Source organism: Aquarana catesbeiana, linkage group LG04, assembly GCF_042186555.1.
Source record: "Aquarana catesbeiana isolate 2022-GZ linkage group LG04, ASM4218655v1, whole genome shotgun sequence".
Classification (NCBI taxonomy): domain Eukaryota; kingdom Metazoa; phylum Chordata; class Amphibia; order Anura; family Ranidae; genus Aquarana; species Aquarana catesbeiana.
Window position 1 is genome coordinate 165,254,297 of NC_133327.1, and position 26,424 is coordinate 165,280,720.

Consider the following 26,424-nt stretch of genomic DNA (forward strand, 5'->3'; position numbering starts at 1 on the left):
GCTTATGTCACTCTTACCCAGGTCCATGGCAGCTTTGAATCTACACCTCTGATTTCAAAATTTCACATCTAGTGGCATCATGTAACCTTCCTTCTCATCATGCACTGCCTTACTGCATCACAGAATAGGGTGTGTTTTATTTCAGTGGACCACATCTCCTTCATCACTATACCACAATCCCCTTTAGATTCACCATCAACTATGTAGTGCACGGGCCCACCTGATTTTATACAAATTGAATGGATTGTTCAGGTGGGTCCTCCTATTACATAGTTTTGCTAAATCTAAAGGAGATTATACAGAGATTTTGCAATTCAGATTGCATAGTGTTTGGCCCGTTTTATACAATTACATGGGAGGGAGTCATTCCTTTTTGCGCGTTTTGGTTTGCACATTTTTTACCGAATGTTTGTTGCACATTTTTGCACTCAGCAAAATGCACATTTGCTTCTAGTTTTGAGGTGCTGTTAACAATTAATGGCGCTAAGCAACTGGTTTACTTTAGATGTATAAAAGGTGGCCATACACTATAAAATCTGATTGTACAATCTCTTTTAGATTTACCAAAACTATATAATAGAAGCACACACCTATCTATCCAATCACTCTGTATCCAATCAGGCAGGCCCTTGCACTACATAGTTGATGGTAGATCTAAAGGAGATTGTACAATCAGGGACACACTTCTCCTATTTTCAATACTACAGCTCTGGTACACATAAGTCGTTATGTTATCTCTCAGTTCTAGCACACTCTGCCAAATGAACAATCTATGCAAGAAGGAGGTAAGGTACAAAACAATTGATCAGCAGAGTGGCACTGGCTATGTATTTAATGAGAACATGGCCCACTGGCATTGCCTGCATTGGAGAAACATGTAAGTACAGAGGTGGGCTGGAGCAATCTCCTGGAGGGGGAGGACAGGTGCAGGGTGTGTATTAATGAAGTACTTCCTTCCAACGCTTTTTCTGTCCTAAGACTGCATAGCAGGAAGTAATAGAGGGGTTTTCTATAGGAGACACTGGAGGCTGATGCCTGCTCTAGAATTTAGAGAAAGTAGAGATGCACTGAAATTTCGGCGACTAAAAAAAAGGCCGAAAATTGTGGGAAAATATAAGGAAAATATTGTAGATGATGGAGCCGAAAATGGGACGGGGCAGCAGTAACAATGTCCCACCTCCTGTGACAGATGGCACACTGATACAATGGTGGGACATTGAATCAGTATGACATGATCATAGGAAGCGGGACATTGTTACTGCGACCCGGGCAATTCAAATACAGCTCCGTGACACACAAAGATCACTGCTCTGATCCAGGCACTGGCAGGCTGCATGACGGGCACTGGTGAGGCTGCATCTACAGACACTGGCAAGCTGCATGATGGGCACAGGTGAGGCTGCATCTTCAGACGCTGCTGGGCTGCATGACGGGCACTGGTAAGGCTGCATCTGATGGGCACAGGCAGGCTGCATGACGGGCACTGGTGAGGCTGCATCTGATGGGCACAGGCAGGCTGCATGACGGGCACTGGTGAGGCTGCATGACGGGCACAGACAGGCTGCATGACGGGCACAGGCAGGCTGCATCTGAGGGGCACAGGCAGTCTGCATCTGACGAGCATAGGCAGGCTGCATCTGACGGGCACAGGCAGGCTGCATCTGACGGGCACAGGCAGGCTGCATCTGACGGACACTGGTAAGGCTGCACTGATCTCTTGTATCATGTCTGCAGTCTCTGACCATCTCCTGTACTATGTCTGCAGTCTCTGACCATCTCCTATACTATGTTTGCAGTCTCTGACCATCTCCTGCATCATGTCTGCCGTCTCTGACCATCTCCTGTATAATGTCTGCAGTCTCTGACCATCTCCTGTATCATGTCTGCAGTCTCTGACCATCTCCTGTATCATGTCTGCTAGAGGTGCACCAATTGGAATTTTTGCTAATACTATTAGCAGTGTGTTTAAGTTTAAGTAAGAGATTGCAGACATGATACAGGAGATGGTTAGAGACTGAAGACATGATACAAGAGATGGTTAGAGACAGGGGACATGATACAAAAAATAGTTAGAGACTGAGGACATGATACAAGAGATGGTTAGAGAGTGAAGACTGAGTGAAGACTGCATTTGTATTGAGCTTTTCTTGCACTAAAGGTGCCAATAATGGCCAACAATAAATTCATATTAATTTAAATTGATATTAATTAAAAAGTCCAATATAATACAATTGTATATAAAAATATACCATGTTTATCAGCGTATAACATGCACCGGCATATAACACGCACCCCAAGTTTAGGAGGGAATTTTAAGGAAAAAACTTTTTAAGGAAAAAAACTTAGATTTAATTGCCCATCAATGCAGCCTTATCAGTGTCCATCTGCAGCCTTGCACAGCGTCCATCTGCATGCTTGTCCAGTGTCTTTGCAGCCTTGCCAGTGTCATTTGCAGCCTTTGCAGCCTTTCCAGTGCCATTTGCAGCCTTATCAGTGTCCATCTGCAGCCTTGCAGCCTTGTCAGTGTCCATGTGCAGCCTTGTCAGTGGCATTTGCAGCCTTGCCCAGGCTGCAGTTAAACTGCAGTGACTTGTCAGTGTCACTGCAGTTTGAAAATGGCGCCGCCGGCGCCAAGATACACATCTTCTTGGCTCTTCTCGGCTCCTCTCATAGTCCTGCCCAGTCCCGCCCTATGATGGACATAACACAGGTCCAATGGCGGGACTGGGCGTGACTGTGAGCAGAGCTGAGCGCCGCCCATATACATATATAGCCGAGTGTACTCGGCTAGGTTCAGCTAGCTCCACTCATAGTCACACCCAGTCCCTGTGTTATGTCCATCATAGGGCGGGACTGGGCGTGACTGTGAGCGGAACTAGCCGAGCCTAGCCAACTACACTCGGCTATGTATGTATATCGGCGGCCGGCGCTCCTCACTCCGCTCACAATCAGCGGGGGGGGGATCGGCGTATAACACGCACCCACGAATTTTCCCTGATTTTAAGGGGAAAAAAGTGCGTGTTATACACCGATAAATACGGGAAATATTTTTTTAAAACTGTCATTTTCGGTATCAGTTTCAGTTTTCGGCCTAGTGCATCCTTCATTTTCGGTTTCAGTTTCGGCACCAAAATTTCCATTCGGTTCACCATACCTCCCAACTTTCTGAGATAGGAACGAGGGACACCTATTAGTAAAAGTATGTAGGCATAGGACACAGACCCTGCCACACCCCCTTAAAGGAGAATTATACAAAAAAAATTAGTTAAACCCACAAGTGCTTTATTTACATTTAAATGTACAAATGCAGCAATATAGAAATTGGATGAAAGGTTTAGCACTGTGAAACACTTTTTTAATAGCTAAATAGAGCATTTTATATACAGGTATATGCAGCAGACCAAAATGAGGGACAAATGAAGAGGAATGAGGGACAGAGGGACATTGTTTCAAATCAGGGACAGTCTCTCGAAATCAGGGACGGTTGGGAGCTATGGTGCACCCCTAAGAGAAAGCTTTTTCTTTTCTGCAACAGAGGTTCATCAATGGTATATTGGTACAAGTGTTCACAAAGATTGTAAAATTGTATAGAGTAAGCCCATTGAAAATTACCACTTATGACCAATGGGGGTTAGGACACACAACCCTCAGTCTTATAGAAGATCTGTCTCAAATAAGATAACACTGCTCATTTTCAGAATAACTAAAATATTTTTGAGCATGTATTAAATAAAGCAGTAAGTAGAGGTAATAACATTGATACCAATTATATGATGAACTGCAGATCTCTTTAATAAAGAAAACTGAACATACGAGGGTTCTTCAAAATGTTTCTCCACTTTTTTTAACTCCTTTTATTAAGAATTTCAAAAACAAATTACATCACTTTTCTACATAGTCACTTTCCCTTGTGATACATGTTTCCCAGCAATGTACTGAATTTTTAATGCCATCAGCAAAACTCTTTCTGTCCTCACGGTTTCCAACATAAATATAAAAGTGTGGAAACATTTTGAAGGCCCCTCGTAGATGTAATTAGATCCATAGTTCAACTAATGCCACGTACAAACGATCGGAATTTTGGCCCGCAAAAGACCGATGAGAACTTTTCGTCGGAAAATGCGACCGTGTGTATGCTCCATCAGACTTTTGCTGGCCGAATTCCAGCCAGCAAAAGATTGTGAGCATGTTCTCAATTTTTCGGTGGGAAAGAGTTCATATCCGAAAATGCGATCGTCTGTGGCAATTCTGAAGCGCAAAATTCCTACGCATGCTCGGAAACAATTCAACGCATGCTCGGAAGTATTGAACTTCATTTTCTCGGCTCGTCATAGTGTTGTACGTCGCCGCATTTTTAATAGTCGTAAGTTCAGAGAACTTTTGTGTGACCATGTGTATGCAAGGCAAGCTTGAGCGGAATCCCGTTGGAAAAGCCATCATGTCTTTTTCCGACGAGAAGTCCAATCGTGTGTACGCGGCATTACAGTAATTTTGCCGCAAATTTACCTCTGTCTATGTATTTCCTGACATTTATAACTTTTGCAGCTTGATTTTTGGAAACCTAAATCATCTTATCATATTACCCCAAAATCCAGCGTGTACTTCCATGCTAATGCACAGCACTCAGAAACCATTGTGCGTCTATTAAACAAGAAAGGAATTCAGTACAAGTAAGTGTTTTATTATATGTTTTGCTTAATATGGAAGAGCAAGAATGTGTGCATTATTCATGTCCCTTTGGCATATATTAGAAATATAAGAAGTTTTTTTTTTAATACTCTTCTAATACATAAATGTGCTACTGCTCATGCTTTGGAAGTGAAGTTTGTTTGATTCATATTGTGGTTTTGTTATTCCATATCAGGATCATTATCCCTAACTTACAAGAAGCTGTTGACAACCAGTTTAGAGAACAAGGTAAATATGAGAAGGATATGCCAAGGTACCATCAATGGAAGGAGGTAAGTAACAAACAAATTCTTCTATATTCTTTCACAAAGAATCAGCCAGAAGATTCACTAAGGTTTTACCCATTTCATTAGATCGCCATCTGGGCTTATTCCCTTTCATTAGGATACCCAAATTTGGCCTCCTTGGTTACAATCGGAAACACATTTGAAGGACACCCTATGCACGTTTTGAAGGTAAAAGTTTCTGTCACATTATTTGCGACTTCAGGATAAGTCACGTTGATTGAAGAACCTGAATATAGAATAGTGATGAGCAAGTCTGCTTTGGTTCATTTGTTGGGTAAACACTCCATTTAGTTTGGCCATTCACCAAACAGTGAACACCCAAAGTTCTTGACAGTAGCAAACACCAACCTCATCCCTAATATACAACAATATAACACTTGCACTATAATTATTGCATATTATATTAAGTGTTCACATTTAAATGGAATGCATGTTATTTTAATAATTGCAGGCAAATATGAAATGCAAAAATCTTTACATACCAAACTAGCAGGTATATCTTTTCCAGACTAACAGTTGCTACCTTATTGAAAAAAGCTTATTTTTTTATTATGTCAGAGTGACCCCCCCCACACACACACCCTTGCAGGGCTGGTGCAAGAATTTTTGACACCCTAGGCGAAACCTCATTTTGCTGCCCCCCCGGCTCTACCTCCAACCCCACCCCCTTTGTCCTGCAGCGGCTATGGCTGGCAGTTGCTGCTATCCCCAAGGCAGCTATGGCTGGTGGCTGCAGATGGCTGTCTTGCGGGAAGGTACTGCTGGATGGTACTACTGGCGGGTATCCCTGGTGGCTGCTGTCTCAGGAGTGGGGGGAGGGGTAGTGGCAGACAGGGGGGAGGAGGAGAGGGGAGGATGGCAGGGGGGAGAAGGGGGAGGAGCGGAACAGGAAAAGAGAGAGGAGGAGGAGGAGAGGGGGCAGAGGGGAGGAGAGGGGGCAGAGGGGAGAAGGAGTTGGGGGGAAGGCAGGCGGCAGAGGGGGGAGAAAGGGAAGGAAGAGGAGGGGAGGAAGTGGTGGGGAGGAGGAGGAGGGGAGGAAGGGGAGGAGGAGGAGAAGGAAGGGAGGAGGGGGAGGAGAAGAGGGAGGGGGAGGAGGAGGGGAGGAAGAGGGAGGGGTAGGAGGAGGGGAGGGAGAGGAGGGGAGGGAGAGGAGGGGGGAGGAGGAGGAGGAGGGGGAAGAGGGGTGGGGGGAGGGGGAGAGGGAGGAGGAGTGGGGCTGAGGGGGAGAGGGAGGAGGAGTGGGGGGAGGAGGAGAGGGATGGGGAAGAGGAGAGGGGGAAGAGGGGGAGGAGGAGGAGAGGGAGGGGAGAGAGGAGGAGGAGGAGAGGGAGGAGGAGGACGGGAGAGGAGGAGGAGGGGAGAGGAGGACAGGAGAGGAGGACAGGAGAGGAGGAGGAGGGAGGAGGAGGATTGGAGGGAGAGGGGAGAGGAGGGAGGAGGAGGAGGGGAGGGAGAGGAGGAGGGGAGGGAGAGGAGGGGGGAGGGAGAGGAGGAGGTGGTGAGGGAGAGGAGGAGGGGGAGGGGGGAGTGGGGGGAGGAGGAGGAGGAGGGGGGAGGGAGAGGGGGGAGGAGTGGGGGAAGGAGGAGGAGGGGGGAGGAAGGGAGAGAGAGGAGGAGGGGAGGGAGTGAGGGGAGGAGGAGGAGGGGCAGGGAGAGGAGGAGGAGGGGGGAGGGAGAGGGGGGAGGAGTGGGGGGAGGAGGAGGAGGGGGGAGGAGGGGAGAGGAGGAGGGGAGGGAGAGGAGGAGGGAGTGGGGGGAGGAGGAGGAGGGGAGAGGAGGAGGAGGAGGAGGGAGGGAGGAGGAGGGGGGGGGAGGGAGGAGGAGGAGAGGGACCCTTACATCCAGGCCATGTGCTTGGGACGATCATGACATATGTAAGGAGTCTGAGGACAGATCAGTCTATGCACACTATACAGTGCACTTCAAGTTCACTCACTGGGGCTCTGCTCTACAGACTGCATCCGACGACTGTGTCCAGCACAATCCCTGCCTCGATGCCTCCAGCTGTCACCACTCACCAGGCACTGACTACTCTGATCTGCTATAACATGTCTGCACATGAGTGACACTGCTGCTGTACAGGACAGGCGATAGAACACCGGGAGGGAGAGGTGGCCTCTGCAAATCACGGTGACATGGGGGCGGGGTTAGGGGTCACATGACTAGACTCGGGATACGACTCAGTCACTGAATCATGTATGGGAAGAGCTGGCAGTACTGGAAGAGACCAGACAAAGACAGGTCACTGATATAATCATAGAGGCGCGCAGCAGCAGGTGATGTGTTGGCTTCAGTTCTGTCGGGAGACTCGGGAAAGTCCCTCAGTGCTGCGCTGCGCCTCTAATGATACTACAGTTGGACGGAGTGCCTGCCTGGGTACATGTAACATACTGCAGAGGCACCGAGCGGCATCCCCTGCATTATACAGCACCGCACCTGCATCGAACACTTACATAACGCGGAGACCGGTGGGATACAGGGATTATGGAAAACAGCGGCCGGGCGCCCTAGGTGGCAGTGCGCCCTAGGCGGCTGCCTAGTTCGCCTAGTGGTAGCACCAGCCTTGTACCCTTGCCTGCATTGCTCAGACAAGAAACCATGGAGTTTAACAAGAGAGAGTCTAAGGTCAAACAGCTTATGGTCCAGTCTATTGAGGCCCCAATTTTACTGTCCAGTTTATGGAGGCCCCGACTAGGAATGATGCTCTGTTGAACCTGGTAATTTCAAACCATGCAGAGCTTATTACAAATGTTCATATAAAGGAACATCTGGGTAGCAGTGAACATAACATGATTTCATTTGATGTTAGCTGTAAGTAAAAAACACATACAGGAAAGATAAAAACACTTAACTTTATGAGAGCAAATTTTCCAAGGATGAGGGCTGCTCTCCAAGACTTAGACTGGGAGGGAATATTGGCATTGATGAACACAGAACAGAAATGGGAAATCTTCAAAAAGACCATTTGTGAACTCACTGCAAAGTATATTCCCATGGGCAATAATTTAAAAGGCTAAAAATAAAACCTATGTGGCTCACGGCCAAAGTTAAAAAAGCTAAAAACAATAAGAAGAGCTGTAAAAAAATATAAAAATGAAGGAACACTATTGTCATTTAAATGTTACAAAAAATATAACAGATTATGTAAAAAGGAAATCAAGGACGCAAAAATTCAAAACGAACGACAGATTGCAAAAGATAGTAGGACAAACCCCAAAAAATTCTTCAAATATATTAATAGTAAAAAGGTCAGGTCTGAGCATGTAGGCCCTTTACAAAATAATCTAGAGTGGGTGACTGGGGACAAAGAGAAGGCAAATTTATTAAATACATTCTTCAGTTCTGTGTATACAAAGGAGCATGGGGAAGCTCATGTCCATAATAGGGATGGTATTGACACAGCCCCAAATGATCCACAATGGCTCAAAAGGGATATGGTCCAGAAATATTTTGACAGAATAAAGGTGAATAAAGCACCTGGACCAGATGGCATCCACCCACGGATCTGAAAAGAATTGAGCTCTGTCATTTCAAAGCCATGGTATCTAATTTTTAGGGACTCATTAATGATTGGAATAGTACCACTGGATTGGCGTAGGGCCAATGTGGTGCCCATATTTAAGAAGGGAACAAAGTCTTTACCAAGTAACTATAGACCTGTTAGTTTAACTTCTATAGTTGGTAAGATACTGTAGAGTTTAATAAAAGACCACATAGATGAGTTCTTGCTGGAAAGAAATATTTTAAGCATCAGACAGCATGGATTCATGAAAGACAGAAGTTGTCAAACAAATCTGATTTCTTTTTATGAGGAGGTAAGTAAATCCTTGGACAGAGAGTGGCTGTGGCTGTAATGTGTAAGGTAAAGTCTACAGGCTTGGAAAGATCAGTTTGTAAATGGATATAAAACTGGCTAAAAAGACCAAATTCAGAGAGTAGTGGTTAATGATTCTTACTCTGAATGGTCTAAGGTTATTAGTGGTGTACCCCAAGGTTCAGTGTTGGGACCCTTACTTTTTAATATCTTTATAAATGATGGGATTAAAGAAACACTTTTCTTTGAAGGTCTGAATTTATCACTGAACTTGCTTTCTTCCACATAACAAAATGTGTTCTTTTGCCAAACCTGTAGCTCAAAAACTGCATTTCAGTCTTTGCAGATGACACCAAACTATGCAGTGAAATAACATCCTTACAGGATGTCTCCAATTTACAAGCCGACCTCAATGCACTGTCCAATTGGGCGACTATTGGGCGACTATGTGGCAGATGAGGTTTAATGTTGATAAATGTAAAGTTATGCACTTGGGGGCTATGAATATGCATGCATCATACATACTAGCGGGAGTACAACTGGAGGGATCCGTAGTGAAGAAGGATCTGGGGGTTTTGGTAGATCATAAGCTTAATAATAGCATGCAATGCCAAGCTGCGGTTTCCAAAGCGAGCAAAGTCCTTTCTTGTATTAAGAGAGGTATGGACTCCAGAGAGAGAGATATGATTTTGCCACTGTACAAATCATTAGTAAGAACTTATCTGGAATATGCAGTTCAGTTTTGGGCACCAGTTCTCAAAAAGGATATCGGGGAACTGGAAGAAGTGCAGAGAAGGGCAACCAAACTGATAGGAGGCATGGAGAAGCTCAGTTATAAGGAAAGATTAGAGGAACTGAATTTATTCTCTCTTGAGAAGAGGAGATTAAGGGGGATATGATCAACATGTACAAATATATAAGGGGTCCATATACTGAACTTGATGTTGAGTTATTCACTTTACGGTCATCACAGAGGACAAGGGGGCCCTCTTTACGCCTAGAGGAAAAGATTTGGGCTCCAAATATGGAGAGGTTTCTTCACAGTAAGAGCTGTGAAAATGGTGGTTCTGGCCAGCTCAGTAGATTGCTTTAAGAAAGGCCTGGATTCTTTCCTAAATGTACAGAAAATAACTGGGTACTAACATTTATAGCTAAAGTTGATCCAGGGATTGCTTCTCTGGTATCAGGAGGAAATTTTTTCCCCTGCTGTAGCAAATTGGATCATGCTTTGCTGGGGTTTTTCACCTTCCTCTGGATCAACTGTGAGTATAGGATTGTGTATATGGGATTGTATGATATTATTTAGTTATTTTTATGGCTGAACTAGATGGACTTTTTTCGACCTGACTAACTATGTAACTATGTGTTATCTCTTTGTGAAAAACATAATGCATGACCTGTGTCATTGGTGGGCAATGTATTACATATGGACTTTTAAAATAAATATTTTATATACAGTGAACTAAAATATGTATCTTGTCCCTGCGGGCCCCACAATAAGTGTTAAAGGGCCACATGCAGTTTTTGAGCTACAGGTTTGGCAAAAGAACACATTTTGTTATGTGGAAGAAAGCAAGTTCAGTGATAAATTCAGACCTTCAAAGAAAAGTGTTTCTTAGAGAAGACAGTTCTAATAACCAAACAATCCAATTTTGGAAATATGATGAAGGCATTCTTTGTATAAAATGATAGTTTCCAATGAAGCTCTATTTTTCTTCAGTTGAATGAAGTCCCTGTGGGATTTTTTACCCTACAGTGTTTTAGCTGACCCTTCCTTGAGAAATTTGCCCAACATTGAATGGGCCAAAACAATATCCTGGCAGGTGGAAAGGGTAGATGAAGCTATATTGTGAGATCACTTGCTCACGTGCTCTAAATATGGGCCTGAATAGGTATTATCTTAAATTCAGACAGGAAATAAAGAAAACATATTTAGGATGGAATTAATTTAGTGGGAAATCTTATTTTGCAAAACTCACTCAGTGAATTTCCTGTGCAGTTATCTAATCTCAGTGCACTGCATAGTGTCCTTTCCTGGCATTTTTTTAGCATACAAGGTGTTGAACAAAGAGCAATACACTGCAACATAATACAGATATTGTCTATAGTAGCAATTTGCATACTTGCTACAGCCCAAATAAGCTTTGACTTGTAATAAAAGTCTACTGTCATGCTATGATTTTATAAGGAGATCAGCTGTGACTTTACCCTTCTCCAGTGTTTGAAAAGTCATTGCAAGAGCTACTACACAAGAATTTTCATTCTAGTGCTAACATTTTAAAATGGTAGTAATAGCTACAAGGAAGCTAAGTAAAACTATGTAACATCCTATTTATTTTTTTAAGATTGGAAACCCAAAGACAGGCAAAAAGGCTGTGTTTTTGGAATGTGGCATTCATGCCAGAGAGTGGATATCTCCAGCTTTCTGCCAGTGGTTTGTGAATGAGGTAACCGTTATTTTATTTTTATGTATTTTTTTTTCAGCTAAACTCTATTTTAGAAAAGCAGTCAAATGTATTCAGTTGGTTTAAGGTTTAATTCCAGCAGTAAAAAAAAGGTGAAATACTTATCTGCAAAAAGGTTTAAAATTCTGTTCATTTCAGTTAGTAATATTCATTTTTATGATTGACATAGAGAGCAAGGGAAAATAATCAGTTCTAGTCGTCAAATATTATAGGTATGCCATATTTTTTTTTTATTCGTTTATTTAAACATTTCAACAGCTTACTGATGATGCTATTTTACTGTAAAATGTCCATATAATAATTCCTAGCAGGGGTTCCCTAAAACCTTAATTATTTTGAGGGTTCCTCCAAGGTAAAAAGATTGAGAAAGGCTGCTCTAGACCAGTGTTTCTCAGCTCCAGTCCTTAAGGCGCCCCAAAAGGTCATGTTTTCAGGCTTTCCATTATTTTGATCAGATTTGATCAGATTCACTGCCTTAGTAATTACCACAGCTGTTTCATCTAAGGGAAATCCTGAAAACATGAACTGTTGAGGCACCTTGAGGACTGGAGTTGAGAAACGCTGCTCTAGACTGTCTCTTTTCCAAAGGGAACCTGTTTCTATGCTTAGCCTAACTCAAAGCAGGTCTCTCTCCCTACCTACATTCCGTTCACTGCAGGGCTCCCAGACTGACCCAGCAGGCAGGGCGTCTTAATAGTATCATGTGCCCCTGGGCAAAGTAATGCACTTGGGCCCCTACCAGCCTACCCAAAATGTACACACCTACTCTCAAGAATTAAAGTATAAATAGTTGATAAAATTAAAAACATATATTTATTAGCACTTTCAATCAAATTTTAAAAAATAATAAAACATGCCATGAATTTAAGACTAAATGAACACAAGGGGTAGAGTAAAGAGGGGAGGGAGAAGGGCAAAGTATAAGGAGGGGTCGAGAGGACAAGATACTGGGATCAGGAGGGCAAAGTACAGGTTCCGGGACGCTGGCCATCTTGGGAAAGCTTAGTAAAAAATGTGACTATCCCAGCAGATCTGGGACAGTTGGCAATTATGATGTAATGCAAGATTATCATGGGGTCTCCATGCACCAGTGCCCAAGGGTGCCCATGCATTAAGACAGCCCTGCCAGCAGGGATTTATAAAGTATCCCTCTGTCTAAGAATACTGCCATAATCTTGGGAGAACTCATTGTCCACTGAGGCACAGGCTCCCTCAAGATGACACCTGGAGTCCATGGCAGAGGACACACTGGTACCATGCCTATGTTTTCCCTGGCAAAACTATTTAAATTAAGGAACTAAGGACACATGGGGTCATATAATGATAGAAAGTAAGAACTGCACAATCCACAAACTTTATTAGAATTAAATAAAGTAAAATGAACACCCTGTTACAAGTTATAAGCCTGATACTTTACTCTTATACAGAAAACAAATCATGAGATAAGTAAAGCTTGTAATAAGACTCTTCTGTTGACTTTTCTTCCTGAAAGTACTAGTTTCCCAGCTATCATTTTGATTCTTCAGGTTCAACATTTTCTGAGTCCCTGAACAACTAAAATTCTGACTTTTCTCTGACTTTTATTTGTTGCATGCTTCTCCTTGGTCTGTTACACAGGAGCATTGAAGCTATTTAAAGTATTTGTTCAGTTCAGCAATACCTACCTCTCAACTTATGACAGATCTGATCTATAAAAAAGACAGGAACATGTGTACAGAAGCTTGTCACAAGAGGATGATGCAATAGAGATTACCAAAATCCCCAGAATGAGTTGTGTTATTTGCTTTGTTATGGTGCATATTATCATTTTTGTGACTTAGCACTTTATTATATAACTTAATACAAGCATTATTAATTACATAATAACAAGCTTTATGTGCCATTTTCCAATAGGCAATTCACACATATGGAAAAGATGAAGCTATGACTAAGCTCTTGGATAACCTCATATTCCATGTTTTGCCTGTATTTAATATTGATGGCTATATCTTTACCTGGACAAGTGTAAGTATTTTGGTTTAGTGTCATAGGTCCTTAAAGTAGAACTATAGGCAAAACTTTTTTTTATTTTGGATAGACTAAGGGAGGGTTATAACCCCTTTCAGATTTGTTTTTCGCCATCTGTGTCCCATTGTGGAGATTTCCCTTCACTTCCTGTCCCATAACCAAACAAGAAGTGAGAGGAAATCTCTGCATATTAAGGGAATTCCTTGGGATCCCCCAGGTCACTAGAACTGGTGTCCCCAATTTGAAGATTTCTGGGGACAGCCCAACATTTGAGATTTTCTTTTACTTTCACTTTCAATGATAATGGTAAACAGGACAAATAGAGAGGGTGAATCTCCTTAACAGTGACACTGACATCAATGAACCCTGACAAGCATGCTAAGCTTCCTGCACTCTAGCCAATTTTTTGCCTTTAGTTACACTTTAAAGCGGGGGTCCACCTATCTATCGTTTTTTTTTTTTTTTTAGTTCATTCACAAACTTTTCTTCTCAGCATTACATACTCACATATTGTGTGTAATATGTCAGCCTGTGTCAGATTTCGTCGGAAAGAATAACTTATATTATTCACTGCAGGCGGTTTCCATCTTCATTGTGGGCATTTGAAGCCCACAAGCATTTATTTCCTGGATGCGGTGAATGCTGTGCTCCCAGCATTCACCGCTTGTTCCCGCACATGCTCAGTGGCATCCTAGGAAGCCTGAGACTAGCTCCCAGGAGTCTGGGAGAGGCTAGAAACACGCCTACTCCCATGGGAGGAGAACCAGGAAGTGCAAAGAAGAATAGAAAAATAAAAGGTAATTACGGCGATTTACATTTTTTTAAATGGCATGTCAGCATCTAGGCAAGGAAGAGAATACATACAGATATTGTTCAAAATTTGGGTGGAACCCCGCTTTAAAGAGACTCTGTTACTAGATAAAAATAGTTTAGCAAAAAAGTCAGACCATAGCCTGCTTCTCCAGTCTTTACTAAAGGGTTAGTTCACCTTTAATGGCTTTTGCCAAAAATGTCGCTGTGCACTACAGCATCAATATCCCTTTTTTTTTTTTTGCTGTCCTGCAGATGGCAGATGATGCACTGTGGAATGTGTAGCCCTGGAAACTCACAAACAAGAACTCAGCTTTCTCCCTAACCACACATTCGCAGTGCACTCTTTTTCACTCTCGCAGAGCGCTGAGCTGCAGGAGAGAGAGAGTGGAATGCACATGAATGGGTACGGAACAAAGCCATTTACTAATTTATGAATTTCTGGGGTCATGCATCTAATGCTCACTATGTCCTGCTATCTGCAGAACAGAGGGTTGGAAATGGAATAAGAAGCTTAGATAATAAGCATTCATTCACACAACTGAGCACTGCATATTAATATACTGATGATGCTGTAATGCATAGAGATGTTTTTGGCAAAAGTCATTAAAGGTGAACTAACACTTTAAAAAGCTATGCTGGTTGTAAAATCATCTATGTCCAACACGGACATGGTCTCTCTCTTAGCTATGGTTCTATGCAAAACACTAGGGTTTGCTTTCCAGCCTTCTAATGTAAACAAAGAACAGGTACATCGCGTTTATACTAGAACCCTGAAAAGCTTGTAAGGGAACAGAACAAAGTGAGACAAAGTTGTGAAAAAAATTTTTTTTTTGGAAAAGGTAACACCTATGAATATATGTACCAAAATGGGCTATCCGTTTGTATGCAACCTGCACAATTATCACAGAATTCAAATACCCATTATTGGACACAAAGCCCAATACCTACTTGCAAAAAAGCAGTTGGAAGCAAGTAGGTATGTTCCTCTAAATCATAGCATACATGGAAGAAAAGGACCAGAGGGTCTAGAGCAGGGATCCTCAAACTACGGCCCTCCAGCTGTTGCAGAACTACACATCCCATGAGGCATTGTAAAACTCTGACATTCACAGACATGACTAGGCATGATGGGAATTGTAGTTCCTGAACACCTGGAGGGCCGCAGTTTGAAGACCCCTGGTCTAGAGACAGAATTTGTCAAGGAGGAACACACTGGCTATAAATATATAAACTGGAACAATATATTGCACATGTAAATAAATAAATTCCACCCACAATATTAAATAATCATACTAACCTCCACCACTAAATAAAGTGACATAGTGCTGAACAACAGACTCACCACCTGATAACCTCTTCATTCATTCCAAACACCCCCAAATGCATAGTATACGACCACCTACTGGGAATAACCTAGATCTAAAGGCAATATAATAATATACAAAGGCAAATAAATGTCAATTAGATCAAACAGTCTCCAAAGACGATGAAAAGGTTGATAAAAGATTGCACTTAAGGAAGGTGGCCTTGGTTGATCCTGCCGAGAAGGTAATGTTGGATGTAAGTTACTGGGATCCATTGAAAAAACCCACTCTGTAAAAGTCCACTGTCCTGCCGTACCTTCATAGAAGTGTAACTGCAGTAAAGTCTATCAGTGAAAACGGCATGTTGTGGAAAGATGAAATGTAACAAACCACATACCTTCAGTCCACTACCCCCTAGGCAGTTCTGTGTGTGTGGAGGGGGGAGAGGAGGACAGCTTGTCTCTTGGTAGATGCTGGAGCCGTCAGAGTAAAGACCGGTAAGAACACCCTCTGAGTGGTGAACCCCTATCAGTCAGTGGGGTAGGGGGGTTTGTCCAGATACTTACAGTATGTGTAAGGGCTGCCACGTCCAAGTCCGAGGATCACTGGCCACCCTACACTGGATAGAGCTCTGAAGAAAATCGTTTATGTCTTTCCACGACATGCTGTTTTCACTGATAGACTTTACTGAAGTTACACTTCTATGAAGGTACGGCAGGACAGTGGACTTTTACAGTGTGGATTTTTTCAATGGATCCCCTTCTTTGTGACTTTTGATTTCACTGGATCCCAGTAACTTACATTCAACATCACCTTCTTGGCAGGATCAACCAAGGCCACCTTCCTTAAGTGCAATCTTTTACCAACCTTTTCATCGTCTTTGGAGACTGTTTGATCTAATTGACATTTATTTGCCTTTGTATATTATTATATTGCCTTTAGATCTAGGTTATTCCCAGTAAGTGGTCGTATACTATGCATTTGGGGGTGTTTGGAATGAATGAAGAGGTTATCAGGTAGTGAGTCTGTTGTTCAGCACTATGTCACTTTATTTATTGGTGGAGGTTAGTATGATTATTTAATATTGTGGGTGGAATTTATTTATTTACATGTGCAATAAATTGTTCCAGTTTATATATTTATAGCCAGTGTGTTCCTCTTTGACAAATCCTGTCTCTAGACCCTTTGGTCCTTTTCTTCCAAAGTGAGACAAAGCTGCTAAGAATCCAACCAGAAGTGACATTGTTATGAACTTTGAGAATATATTGCTCCATACTGCCTGCAGCTACAAAGGTCAGTAAGGGGTGTTCTAACGTTGATATTTGGGTTGAACATGATCAGGTTAACTTTTCAATGGTGGTATGATGCAAAACTTTTTTTTTTTTATTCTAGGATCGGATGTGGAGAAAGAATCGTGCCACAACTCCGAAGGAAAACTGTTTTGGCGTTGACCTCAACCGGAATTTCAATGCTTCGTGGACAGGTGGGTTCTATTTAATGCAAACAACTTATAACTCTTTCCATAGTGGAAAGGATGACACAGAAATGTCTGTTGAAAGAGCATCCCAGACAAACTTTTTTTTTTTAATTTTGGGCAAACTAAGGCAGGTTTTATGCTGTTTGTGTCTCCATGGGGGAGACTTCTGTTTCTGTCCCAGTGGCAAAGAAGTGTGGGAATTCTCCTTCACATACACAAAGAGTAATGTACAGCTTACAAATCTCTTGCCTTTTTTAATTCCCCAAAATTATTTTTTTACTGTTATCATATTCATTTCCCTGACTTCCTGTTCAATTGATAACACTGCCATGGAACAGGAAATCAGGGGAAATCTTCACTGCTGACACATCAATAAAAACAGGCAAGGTTCTATTTTTTAATCACATCACAAAATTTTTGCTCATTGCCTTTGCCTTTCTATCCAGTCATATAAAGGAGTACTTTAAATAGAAAACTGCAATAGTAATAGAGAAATGTGCTTCTTTTAGATGAAGGAATTTATGGTAAACCATGCTCTGAAATTTATTCTGGAACTGGCCCTGAGTCTGCACCAGAGACTAAAGCAGTTACTGCACATATTCGTGAACACCTTTCTATTATGAAGGCGTACATCAGTTTCCATGCTTTCTCACAGTTGCTCATGTATCCCTATGGATATACAAAGGAATTGGCACCAGATCACAAGGAACTGGTAGGTTCATTTTCATGCATCATATATAATGAAAATTTTGGTATTACTACATTTATTGCATTAAATTGGCAACTTTTATGTTATTAGTTTATTCAATATAGCTAAAGTAAAATGTTATATTTTATTACATTTATACAGCTGGACTAGTGTTTTGTTCTAAAGGTTTCATTCCCATGTCTTGTTTTGGGGAAAGGATTGAGAAAAACAGACTGGCCATGATCTGTCCACTACATGGCCTTGTAATTTTTTTTTTTTTCCAAAATCTTTTTATTGGTTTTTAAAAAGAGAAACAAAAACAGATAAAGAGAACAAACAGTTAAACATACATTGGTCTAATATGGTGTCTATGTGATCCTTGTAGGAATCACGCTGTCACCTTATTCATGAAAAATATATTATGAAATCAGTCATAGCGGTACAGTTTACTGGGTCATGAGGTGGTGCTATGTGCAGTTGTACATGGTAAAATAGCATATTGTAGATTATTGTGTACACCTGGCACCCGCTTGGGAGCTACTTTTTGATTGGGGTCTACTGAGAGGCCTCTGAAGCGGTGGAGGGATCTGCCAGCCACTTAGACCAGACTTTGCTATATTTGTTGGGGCAGCCTCTGTTGTCATATGTGTCTTTATACAGATGTAAGCTATTGTTAATTAATTGTTTCCACAGGGAGAGAGGAGGGGGGGTTGGTTTGCGCCAACTAAGGGCTATAGCTTTACGGGCATAGAACAGGAGCAATCCCACCAGTGTGCGTCCCGCCACCGTAGGAATTAGTTGTTCTACCAGGCCTAGTATGCAGATTGACATTGATGGTTGTAGTGGCACAGAGGTGAATTGTGTGATAAAGTCCAATATCTCCCTCCAGTATCCGACAATTGTCGGACAGGTCCAGAAGATGTGGGTGAAGTCCCCAGGAGTCCCACCACATCTCCAACATCCGGGAGGGGAGTCGGGGTTCATTTTGTGTAGTCTGTGAGGGATAAAATATGCCCGATGGACTATCTTGAATTGGATCAGGCGATCTCTCAGAGAGACCAGGGAGCTAAATGGGAAATCCCATATGTCATCCCAGTCATCGTTGTCAAAATTGGGGATGTCATGGGACCATTTAGATCTTAGCTTTTCCATAGTCGGGAGGGAGGTGACAGTCAGGTTTGAATATAATTGAGAAGTGGGTTTTTTCGCACAATCTGATCTAAGAAGGTCCTCCAGTGAAGATTGGACTAGTTGAGGAGGGGAGTTGGAGAATTGGTGACTAAAGGCATGGGAGAGTTGAAGGAATCGGAAAAAATAGGACTGTGGTATATTAAAATCGGAGTTTAGTTTGGAGAGCGGGACTAGGGATTGATTGGAGATAATCTGTGCCACCGTTTTAATGTTAAATTTGGTCCAGGCATGAGGCTCAGGTAGTTTATAGATGTGCTCCAGGGTTGGGTTTATCCAAAGGGGAGCATTGGGTGAGATTGCCTGTTGAGGGTATTTTTCTAATTTGAGACCTGCCCCCCATGCACGCAGTGTGGTGCGCATGGAGGGTGTCAGTGGATAAGGGGCTCGAGGGCCTCGAAAAAGCAAAAATTTGAGCGTCTCTAGGGATCCCAGCACTGCCATCTCGACCTGGGTAGCTGGGTTGGAGCTGTCCGGATTGAGCCACCAAGCAGCTGTTACTAGCTGGGCGACCAGATAGTACTTGTATAGATCTGGACACGCCAAGCCACCTTGGGAGGTCGGGCGTATCAGTGTTGACCAGCTGTATCTGGGGGATTGGGACCCCCATAGGAAAGAGGCGAGGAGGCGATGTAGTCGTATGAAAAAGGATTTAGGAATCCACTGTGGAGAGTGGCGAAATAAGTATGTAAATTTGGGGAGTATTTTCATTTTTAAACAAATTAATGCGTCCCAACAGTGAAAGAGGCAACGATTCCCACGCCTTTAGCCGTTGCCGAGTCTCCTGAACCACCGGGGACAAGTTGAGGGGTAAGAACTCAGAAGCCTGCCTGGAGACCACCACCCCCAAGTATTTAAAATTCTCGACCCATTGTAGAAGGATGTCCGTGGGAGCTGTGTCACGGGCTGCAGGATCCACGGGGAACAGGAGAGATTTTTTCCAGTTAACCCTGAGGCCCGTGACAGAGGAGAAGGAGTTGAGGACCTGTAGGGCTCCCTCGAGTGATGGACCCGCGTCATTGAGGAAGAGTAGGAGGTCATCCGCATACAGGGCGACCCTCTCCTCCAGCCAGCCAACCCGCAGTCCCCTAATGTGAGGAGAGGTGCGAAGGGCCTCGGCAAGTGGCTCCATCGCGATGGCAAATAAGGCCGGAGAGAGAGGGCAGCCCTGCCGCGTGCCCCTGGACAGATGGAAGGACCGTGACAGGCCCCCTCCCAGCTTAATAGCCGAGGTGGGGTCACGGTAGAGAACCTTCGTCCATTCAATGAAGATCAGGGGGAACCCCATCCTGCGGAGGACCTCCCAGGGAAAAGGCCACTCGACCGTGTCGAAGGCCTTCTCAATGTCCAGGGAGGCCACCACTCTAGATCCTTGATTGAGATGTTGTGCGTGTATGTTGGTGAACAGACGCCTCAAGTTAACGTCTGTCGCTCTATTGGCCATGAAACCAGTCTGGTCAGTCTCAATGATAGATGGTAGTAGGGGCTGTAGTCTCATGGTTAGTAATTTGGTGAGGATCTTGAAGTCTGTATTAAGTAGGGCAATTGGTCTGTAGGAGGCACAGGATGTGGGGTCTTTAGACACTTTATGAATGAGAATGACATGGACATGGCCCATGGAAGCTGGGAGGGCACCATCAGTCAAACATTGGGAATAGAGCAGGGCCAATTTGGGGGCCAATAGGTCCCCATGAGTTTTGTAGAACTCAATGGGTAGTCCATCTGGGTCCGGAGACTTTCCCGCGGGAAAGGACCTAATCGCTTTCAGTACCTCCTCCGGGGTAATCGGCCTCACTAGGGATTCTCTCTCCCCATCAGACAACCAGCCAAGTGCCAAGGGGTCCAGCCAAGGTGCGAGGTCCCGCGACTGGAAGTCCGATGGTAGCACTGAAGTATAGAGAGAGCTGTAGTACTGACGGAAGGCTTCAAGTATGTCTGGCAGGGAAGAGGCCGACCCTCCCGAAGGGGACATCACACTAGAGATCACCGTCAGGGGTCTGTCATGTTGTGCCTCATGGCCTTGTAATTTAATGCCGCTGTTGATGAGAAATGGGGACATAGCAGTGGCTGCAGACATTCATCTGATGCTTTGTGTAGGCTGTCACCAGGGAAAAGCTTCCATTTTCAAATACTAACACTTGGAATGCACTGGTAATAAATATGTTTTACAGCATATTTCAGAATAAGAAAAAAGGAATTTTGACTTAACTGTAAATTCCATATCTTGGAGTACCATACAAGACACAGGCAACATATTTATACACCATGAGTTATTATTATTATACAGCTTGTATTATAAGCTTGTACCTTCAGATGATTGGACACTGGCAAGCTTTTTAGGACATGTCCGCTATTGGCACCACCCTATAACCCTAATCCACTCCGTGAGTCCTCAGTTTTGTAGCAAAGCAATGCAGTGTAAACCAAAGAAGTTAAGGAAGGATGGCATGTTTTCTGCACTGCACTCCAAGATATGGAATTTACAGATAAGTCAATTTATTTTTATTTTTTTAATCGTTCAGTACAGGACACAGGCAATTTATTCATACACCATAGGAAATCCCCAAGCAATGAATATAAGGGTGCACAACAACTTAAGAAAACTGAACTGTGCCAACAGGCCCAAAAAAGAACAGGGGTCTAAGACCCAATTTCAGGGTGCCACCACAAGAACCTTGCAGTCAAAGGTAATTTTTTTAGAAAATATGAACAGAGGACCATGTGGGTAGGGGCAGCGTGGTGTGGCGGCAGAAAATACACAGAGTCCCTGTCAGGTTTTCTACGACAAGGAGACCAGACACGTAGCTGCAGAAGGAAACTGAGACCAAACGAACAACAAGGTATATATCCTAATGTGATATTTATTTACAGTGAAACACAGCACACCATGAACACAGAAAACACAGCAAAGACAGCACACAGTAAACATGAACAACCCCAAACAGAACCAAAAACCCAGCTAACAAGAGCTGTTGAACCTGAACAACTAGATATATATACAGACCAAGCTAGGGACAAGAGTACAAGGAATGCAAGATTGCACGGAAGGGGGGATCACAGCTGGGTACAGAGCAGAGGGAGGCAGGAGCAAGGCAGAGAGGTGCAGACTGGATCAAGCAGCAAGGCAGGGACCAAAATCGTGATGCACTGGGGGAAGGGAGGAGCAGCGTTAAGTAGCCCACCGTCAGCTGAACACTAATGTGACAGATTGGTACAGCCTGCTGGCTTCTGGGAGACACCTGCTGGTGGACATTGGAGCTGCAGCAAACCGCCCAAAACAGCATAGTGCCACCAGCAGGTGAATTCCATCCTAACATCCTAACATTCCATCCCCCTCTTCAGGAGCGGCCTCCAGACACTCCATAAGGCTCCACCATTGGCATCTGCACATTGACTGGACACCCCGCTGCCAATGTCCGAAGGCTTGGTGAGGACCCCGCCCCTGGGGTCCCAAAACTGGCTACGTAACCCGCTGGCCCGATTTCCTGAGACATATGACATCTGATCCCTCCAAACAGTAGGTAGCCCAATGCTGGGGTACCATGGTTCATCCACAAACTTAGCCCTGGGGTCATGTGACAAAACCATAACTCTGACACCAAAATATCTGATTACAACGGCGTAGCTTGCCTGGTTTCCAGGACTTGTTCCACACATCAACGGCCAAACAGGTTTCCCCAAGGCACTGGTCAACCGACCCGGGTTCCCTAATGCACCTGGAGTTGTGGCAATCGCATCCAGGTCATTGCAAGGCACAAATGGTACTCTGCCACTCCCCTGGAGCTCACCACTACCACGGTCATGAAGGCAAACATAGCTATCAGTTGTACAGGGTATGTCCGGACCACCAGGCTTAGGCGCAACATACAGTAAGAGGGAAACAACTGAGGCGACTGAAAACAAAATCTCAGGCCAGACAGGTAACCCATTTAGGCCACCTAACACTTGAACTTTAGAATCCTCAGACACATCAGCAGGCAGGAGTTTAACCCAGTCAACAGAGTCCAGCTTAACAGCGTGTAGTAAGTTGGCATTGTCCAGTGGGGCGGCGGCCCCAGAATCAGCATAGTCCAGCGGGGCGGCGGCCCCAGAATCAGCATAGTCCAGCAGTGCAGTGGCATGGGTGTCAGCCGTGGCAGGCTTGGCAACAGATGGCAGGTCACCCACGGCAGGCTTGGCAACAGACGGCAGCATGGAGGAGGACTGGACACCATTGGCAGGCGGCAACACGGAGGAGAACTGGACACCATCGGTAGGCGGCAACATGGAGGAGGACTGGACACCATCAGCAGGCGGCAGCATGGAGGAGGACTGGATCTCATCAACAGTAGTCGTTTGCATGGAGGAGGGCTTAGTCTCATCGGCAGCAGTCTTCTGCATGGAGGAGGACTGGATCTCATCGACAGTCTTCAGCAGCACATCAGGCTGGGTAGCCGGCACTGGTTCGGTGGGCACAGGATCAGCAGGCAACATGGATAGTGGCAGAGATGTAAGAGCAGGAGTAAAGTTTTGTTTCTTTCTTTTTGAAGTCCTGCACGTAGTTGCATTGTGATGGCCAGCATGTACTGCTGATGGAGAGGTAGTAACAGTAATGGGGAGAATAGAGGGAAGAGTAGCAGGAATACAGGAAGAGGCCTGAGACGTTGCTATGGGTAACAGCACTGCAGGGGGAGCTTTCAATGGATTGCATACAGAGAAAGTGTGGTTACTGGTGGCAGGATACTGATCTACAGAAGGTAAAGAACACTCAGTAGCAGCTGTTGTTGCTATGGGTAACAGAGGAAGAGATTCTTGATTTTTAGCAGCAAATCTGACCTTATGTGACTCATCTTGCACTGGGGATATGATCTCTGATCAAGCTTGTAGCAGAGGTTGAACTAAAGTCAGTTTGTCTCTCCCTTGGTCACATTGATCAATTAACAAGTACACAGCAGCAATGCAATCCAACACCACCTGTCGTGAATAGGCTGAATACTGCTGAACAATAGAACCTGCACAATGTTCCAGCAACCATCCCAAAAATTCAACCTGGTGCATAGTAAATGTGGGAGTGAAAACATCATGGTCCTGAGAGAAAACCGGAAATAATAACTCAGAACAGACCTGAATCAAGGTTGTACTTTGCTAAGTGAGAATCTGCCCTCAACAGCTAAGGCATGTGCTGTCAGAATGCCCCCCAATAGTTCCTCCACGGTATGATCCTGCCACATGAAGCAACAATAATCCTTATCTACTTCTATTGCGAGCTGTACATGACAGATTACCTTTGCTCTAAGCATCCTGACAAGACAAAGCAAAAAAGCTCAAAGCAACTGGCTCTCAGTTCCCAAGTGCAGCAGAACTGGTCATTGGTGGGCATCACGATTATGTCAGGTTTTCTACAGCAAGAAGACCAGACACGTAGCCGCACAAGGAAACAGACCAAACAAACAACAAGGTATATATCCTAAAGTGTATTTACAGTGAAACACAGCAAACCGTGAACACAGAAAAAACAGCAAATACAGCACACTTTAAACATGATCAACCCCAAACAGAACCAAAAACCCCGCTAACAAGAGCTGTTGAACCTAAACAACTAAATATATATACAGACCAAGCTAGGGACAAGGGTACAAGGAATACAAGTGTAGCAGGCATGTTGTAATGCAATTTCTCCTTTTGGCCACAAGAGGGAGACAGAGAGATGCTGAATTGTCCTTCCAGAAAACTCAGAGACACAAAGCACACTGGGAAAAAGGGGAGTTTTAGAAAGTGCTGAGGTAAATGAGGCGAGGGAAGTGCTCAGGTGAGAGAAAAGAGAGAGAGACAGGTTTTCCACACAGCACTACAGAGAGAGTTACTACAAAAGTCACAAACTAAATTATGCGAAGGCAACGCTATTAGTGTTCTCTAAACAGAAATCAATCAGATAGTTTCCTTCTGTTACTTCTGCTGGAGAGCTCAAACTGGGATATGTGTCATCCAAGAGGATATAATGACATTATTAGAAATAATTAGAAAGTTTCCTTCCCAATATGGGATGTGTGGGATCTCTGTGAGTAGGTGGAATAAAACAGTGTATGTACGATCCCTCAGCTTTCAATATATATGTAGATCGCTGGTAAATCACTGGTAAATTCTCTTAAAGATTCAAACCTTACCAGACCATGTTGGGTAAAACAGCAAGCGAAATGGGATATTTCAAATAGTTGCCATCACTGATGGTCGGCCATTGGTGTTCGGTAGCTGACAGGTGGAGCGGTCTTTTTCTCGGAGCAACTCATTCATATGCAAAGACAAGAAAGGGCTCCATAGTATAATACCATTGATAAAAGGAATTTTATTAATTAAAATATCGCCCCCCTGTAGCAAGTACACTTACATAGAAAAAGGCAATTTAAGCATATAATGCACTGTCGCTGTCTCAAGGAACACCACGAAAATGAATGTAACAGAGCCACGCAGTATTCAAACAGTGTCCAAACTTCACACAGCGAATGTTAATGTTACACAGGCAGTCGTAAAGCCACGGGCTAATGCGTTTCATCATCTAGGACCTCATCTGAGGGTGTGGCTATACGATACGACTTCACCCTTTATATATCTTAAACAATTAATCAACATTGGATAGGCTTAACCCATTATACACTCGTCCTCTATACTGATAACGGCCGGACTTCAATCAGATTGGTGTGTGAAGCCAGCCAAATCAATGAATGTGTGTCATACATCATAAAATACAGTGTTCCCCATAATAATCTACACCCTATTAGCAGGAAAGAACAATAGGGAAATCATATATACGACATCCCTAATTGGAGTTTCCGTCCACATAATAGTTCAATTTTAGCTATAGACACATACATGTGCCGATAAGGATATATCGGTTCGTAGCAAAAAACCCCATCTCCTACGGAACAGCATGACTGCGGACTAAATGTTAAGTCAGATGCACTCAAATGGATGCACTTGATGCTACATGTATATATCGGCTAAATATAATTAAATCTAGTGTAATCCATGGCTGAATGACATCAGTTAAAAGGGTAAGTGCATTAAAACCGGGTGAAGCCCTTAATACAATTGCTAAACATGTAACATCAGTGCCGAGAGTAGCAGCAACCGAGTGGTGTTTAGTCACTCAAATACTCTAATACGGCCGCCGATGAACACTTCAAGATTACTGCATTACACAGGCATATAGTTAATATAAAATACACCTAAACATATACCACAGGAACATGATGAACGGCTGCATATACACAGGTTCCAAAGATTTGATTAAAGAGCATTATAAACTACTGCATATACACAGGTTCCAAAGGATATCATTAACAGATAATTAATTTTAATGGCTAAAAAAATATATATAACTTGATGGCTATTTAAAAAAGACTTCCGTGAGTCATTACCCGAAAAAAACGCTTCGGGAGTTCTATCAATCGGCTCAGTGCTAATTTGACGGGTAATACAACTCCATATCATATACTACATTAAAATTATTATAAATGTGTATATATATACCTAAATAGATAAGTTTAAAAGTCGGGAATAGGAAAAAATCAAAATAAAATTAAAAGTAGGTCAAAATTCAACCCACTGCAACTCAGTATTAATATTTGACATTTGAACGATGTGAGGTGCACACACATCAAATTTCCCTAACCATATTGGATCCCCTCCAATTGTGGAGTATTTTATCAACACCCC

General features: G+C 43.5%; 1 protein-coding gene across 1 annotated transcript in view; it reads left to right on the forward strand.

The window, feature by feature from the left end:
* The window catches only part of LOC141139608 (mast cell carboxypeptidase A-like), a 46,358-nt gene that overhangs the window by 8,077 nt on the left and 11,857 nt on the right, over positions 1 to 26,424 (forward strand). Inside the window, exons 3-9 of the mRNA XM_073625907.1 lie at positions 4,546 to 4,670; positions 4,865 to 4,961; positions 5,043 to 5,144; positions 11,136 to 11,237; positions 13,149 to 13,259; positions 16,772 to 16,862; positions 17,366 to 17,568. Of these exons, the coding sequence (XP_073482008.1) occupies positions 4,546 to 4,670; positions 4,865 to 4,961; positions 5,043 to 5,144; positions 11,136 to 11,237; positions 13,149 to 13,259; positions 16,772 to 16,862; positions 17,366 to 17,568 (831 nt within the window). The remainder of the gene's footprint in view (positions 1 to 4,545; positions 4,671 to 4,864; positions 4,962 to 5,042; positions 5,145 to 11,135; positions 11,238 to 13,148; positions 13,260 to 16,771; positions 16,863 to 17,365; positions 17,569 to 26,424) is intronic.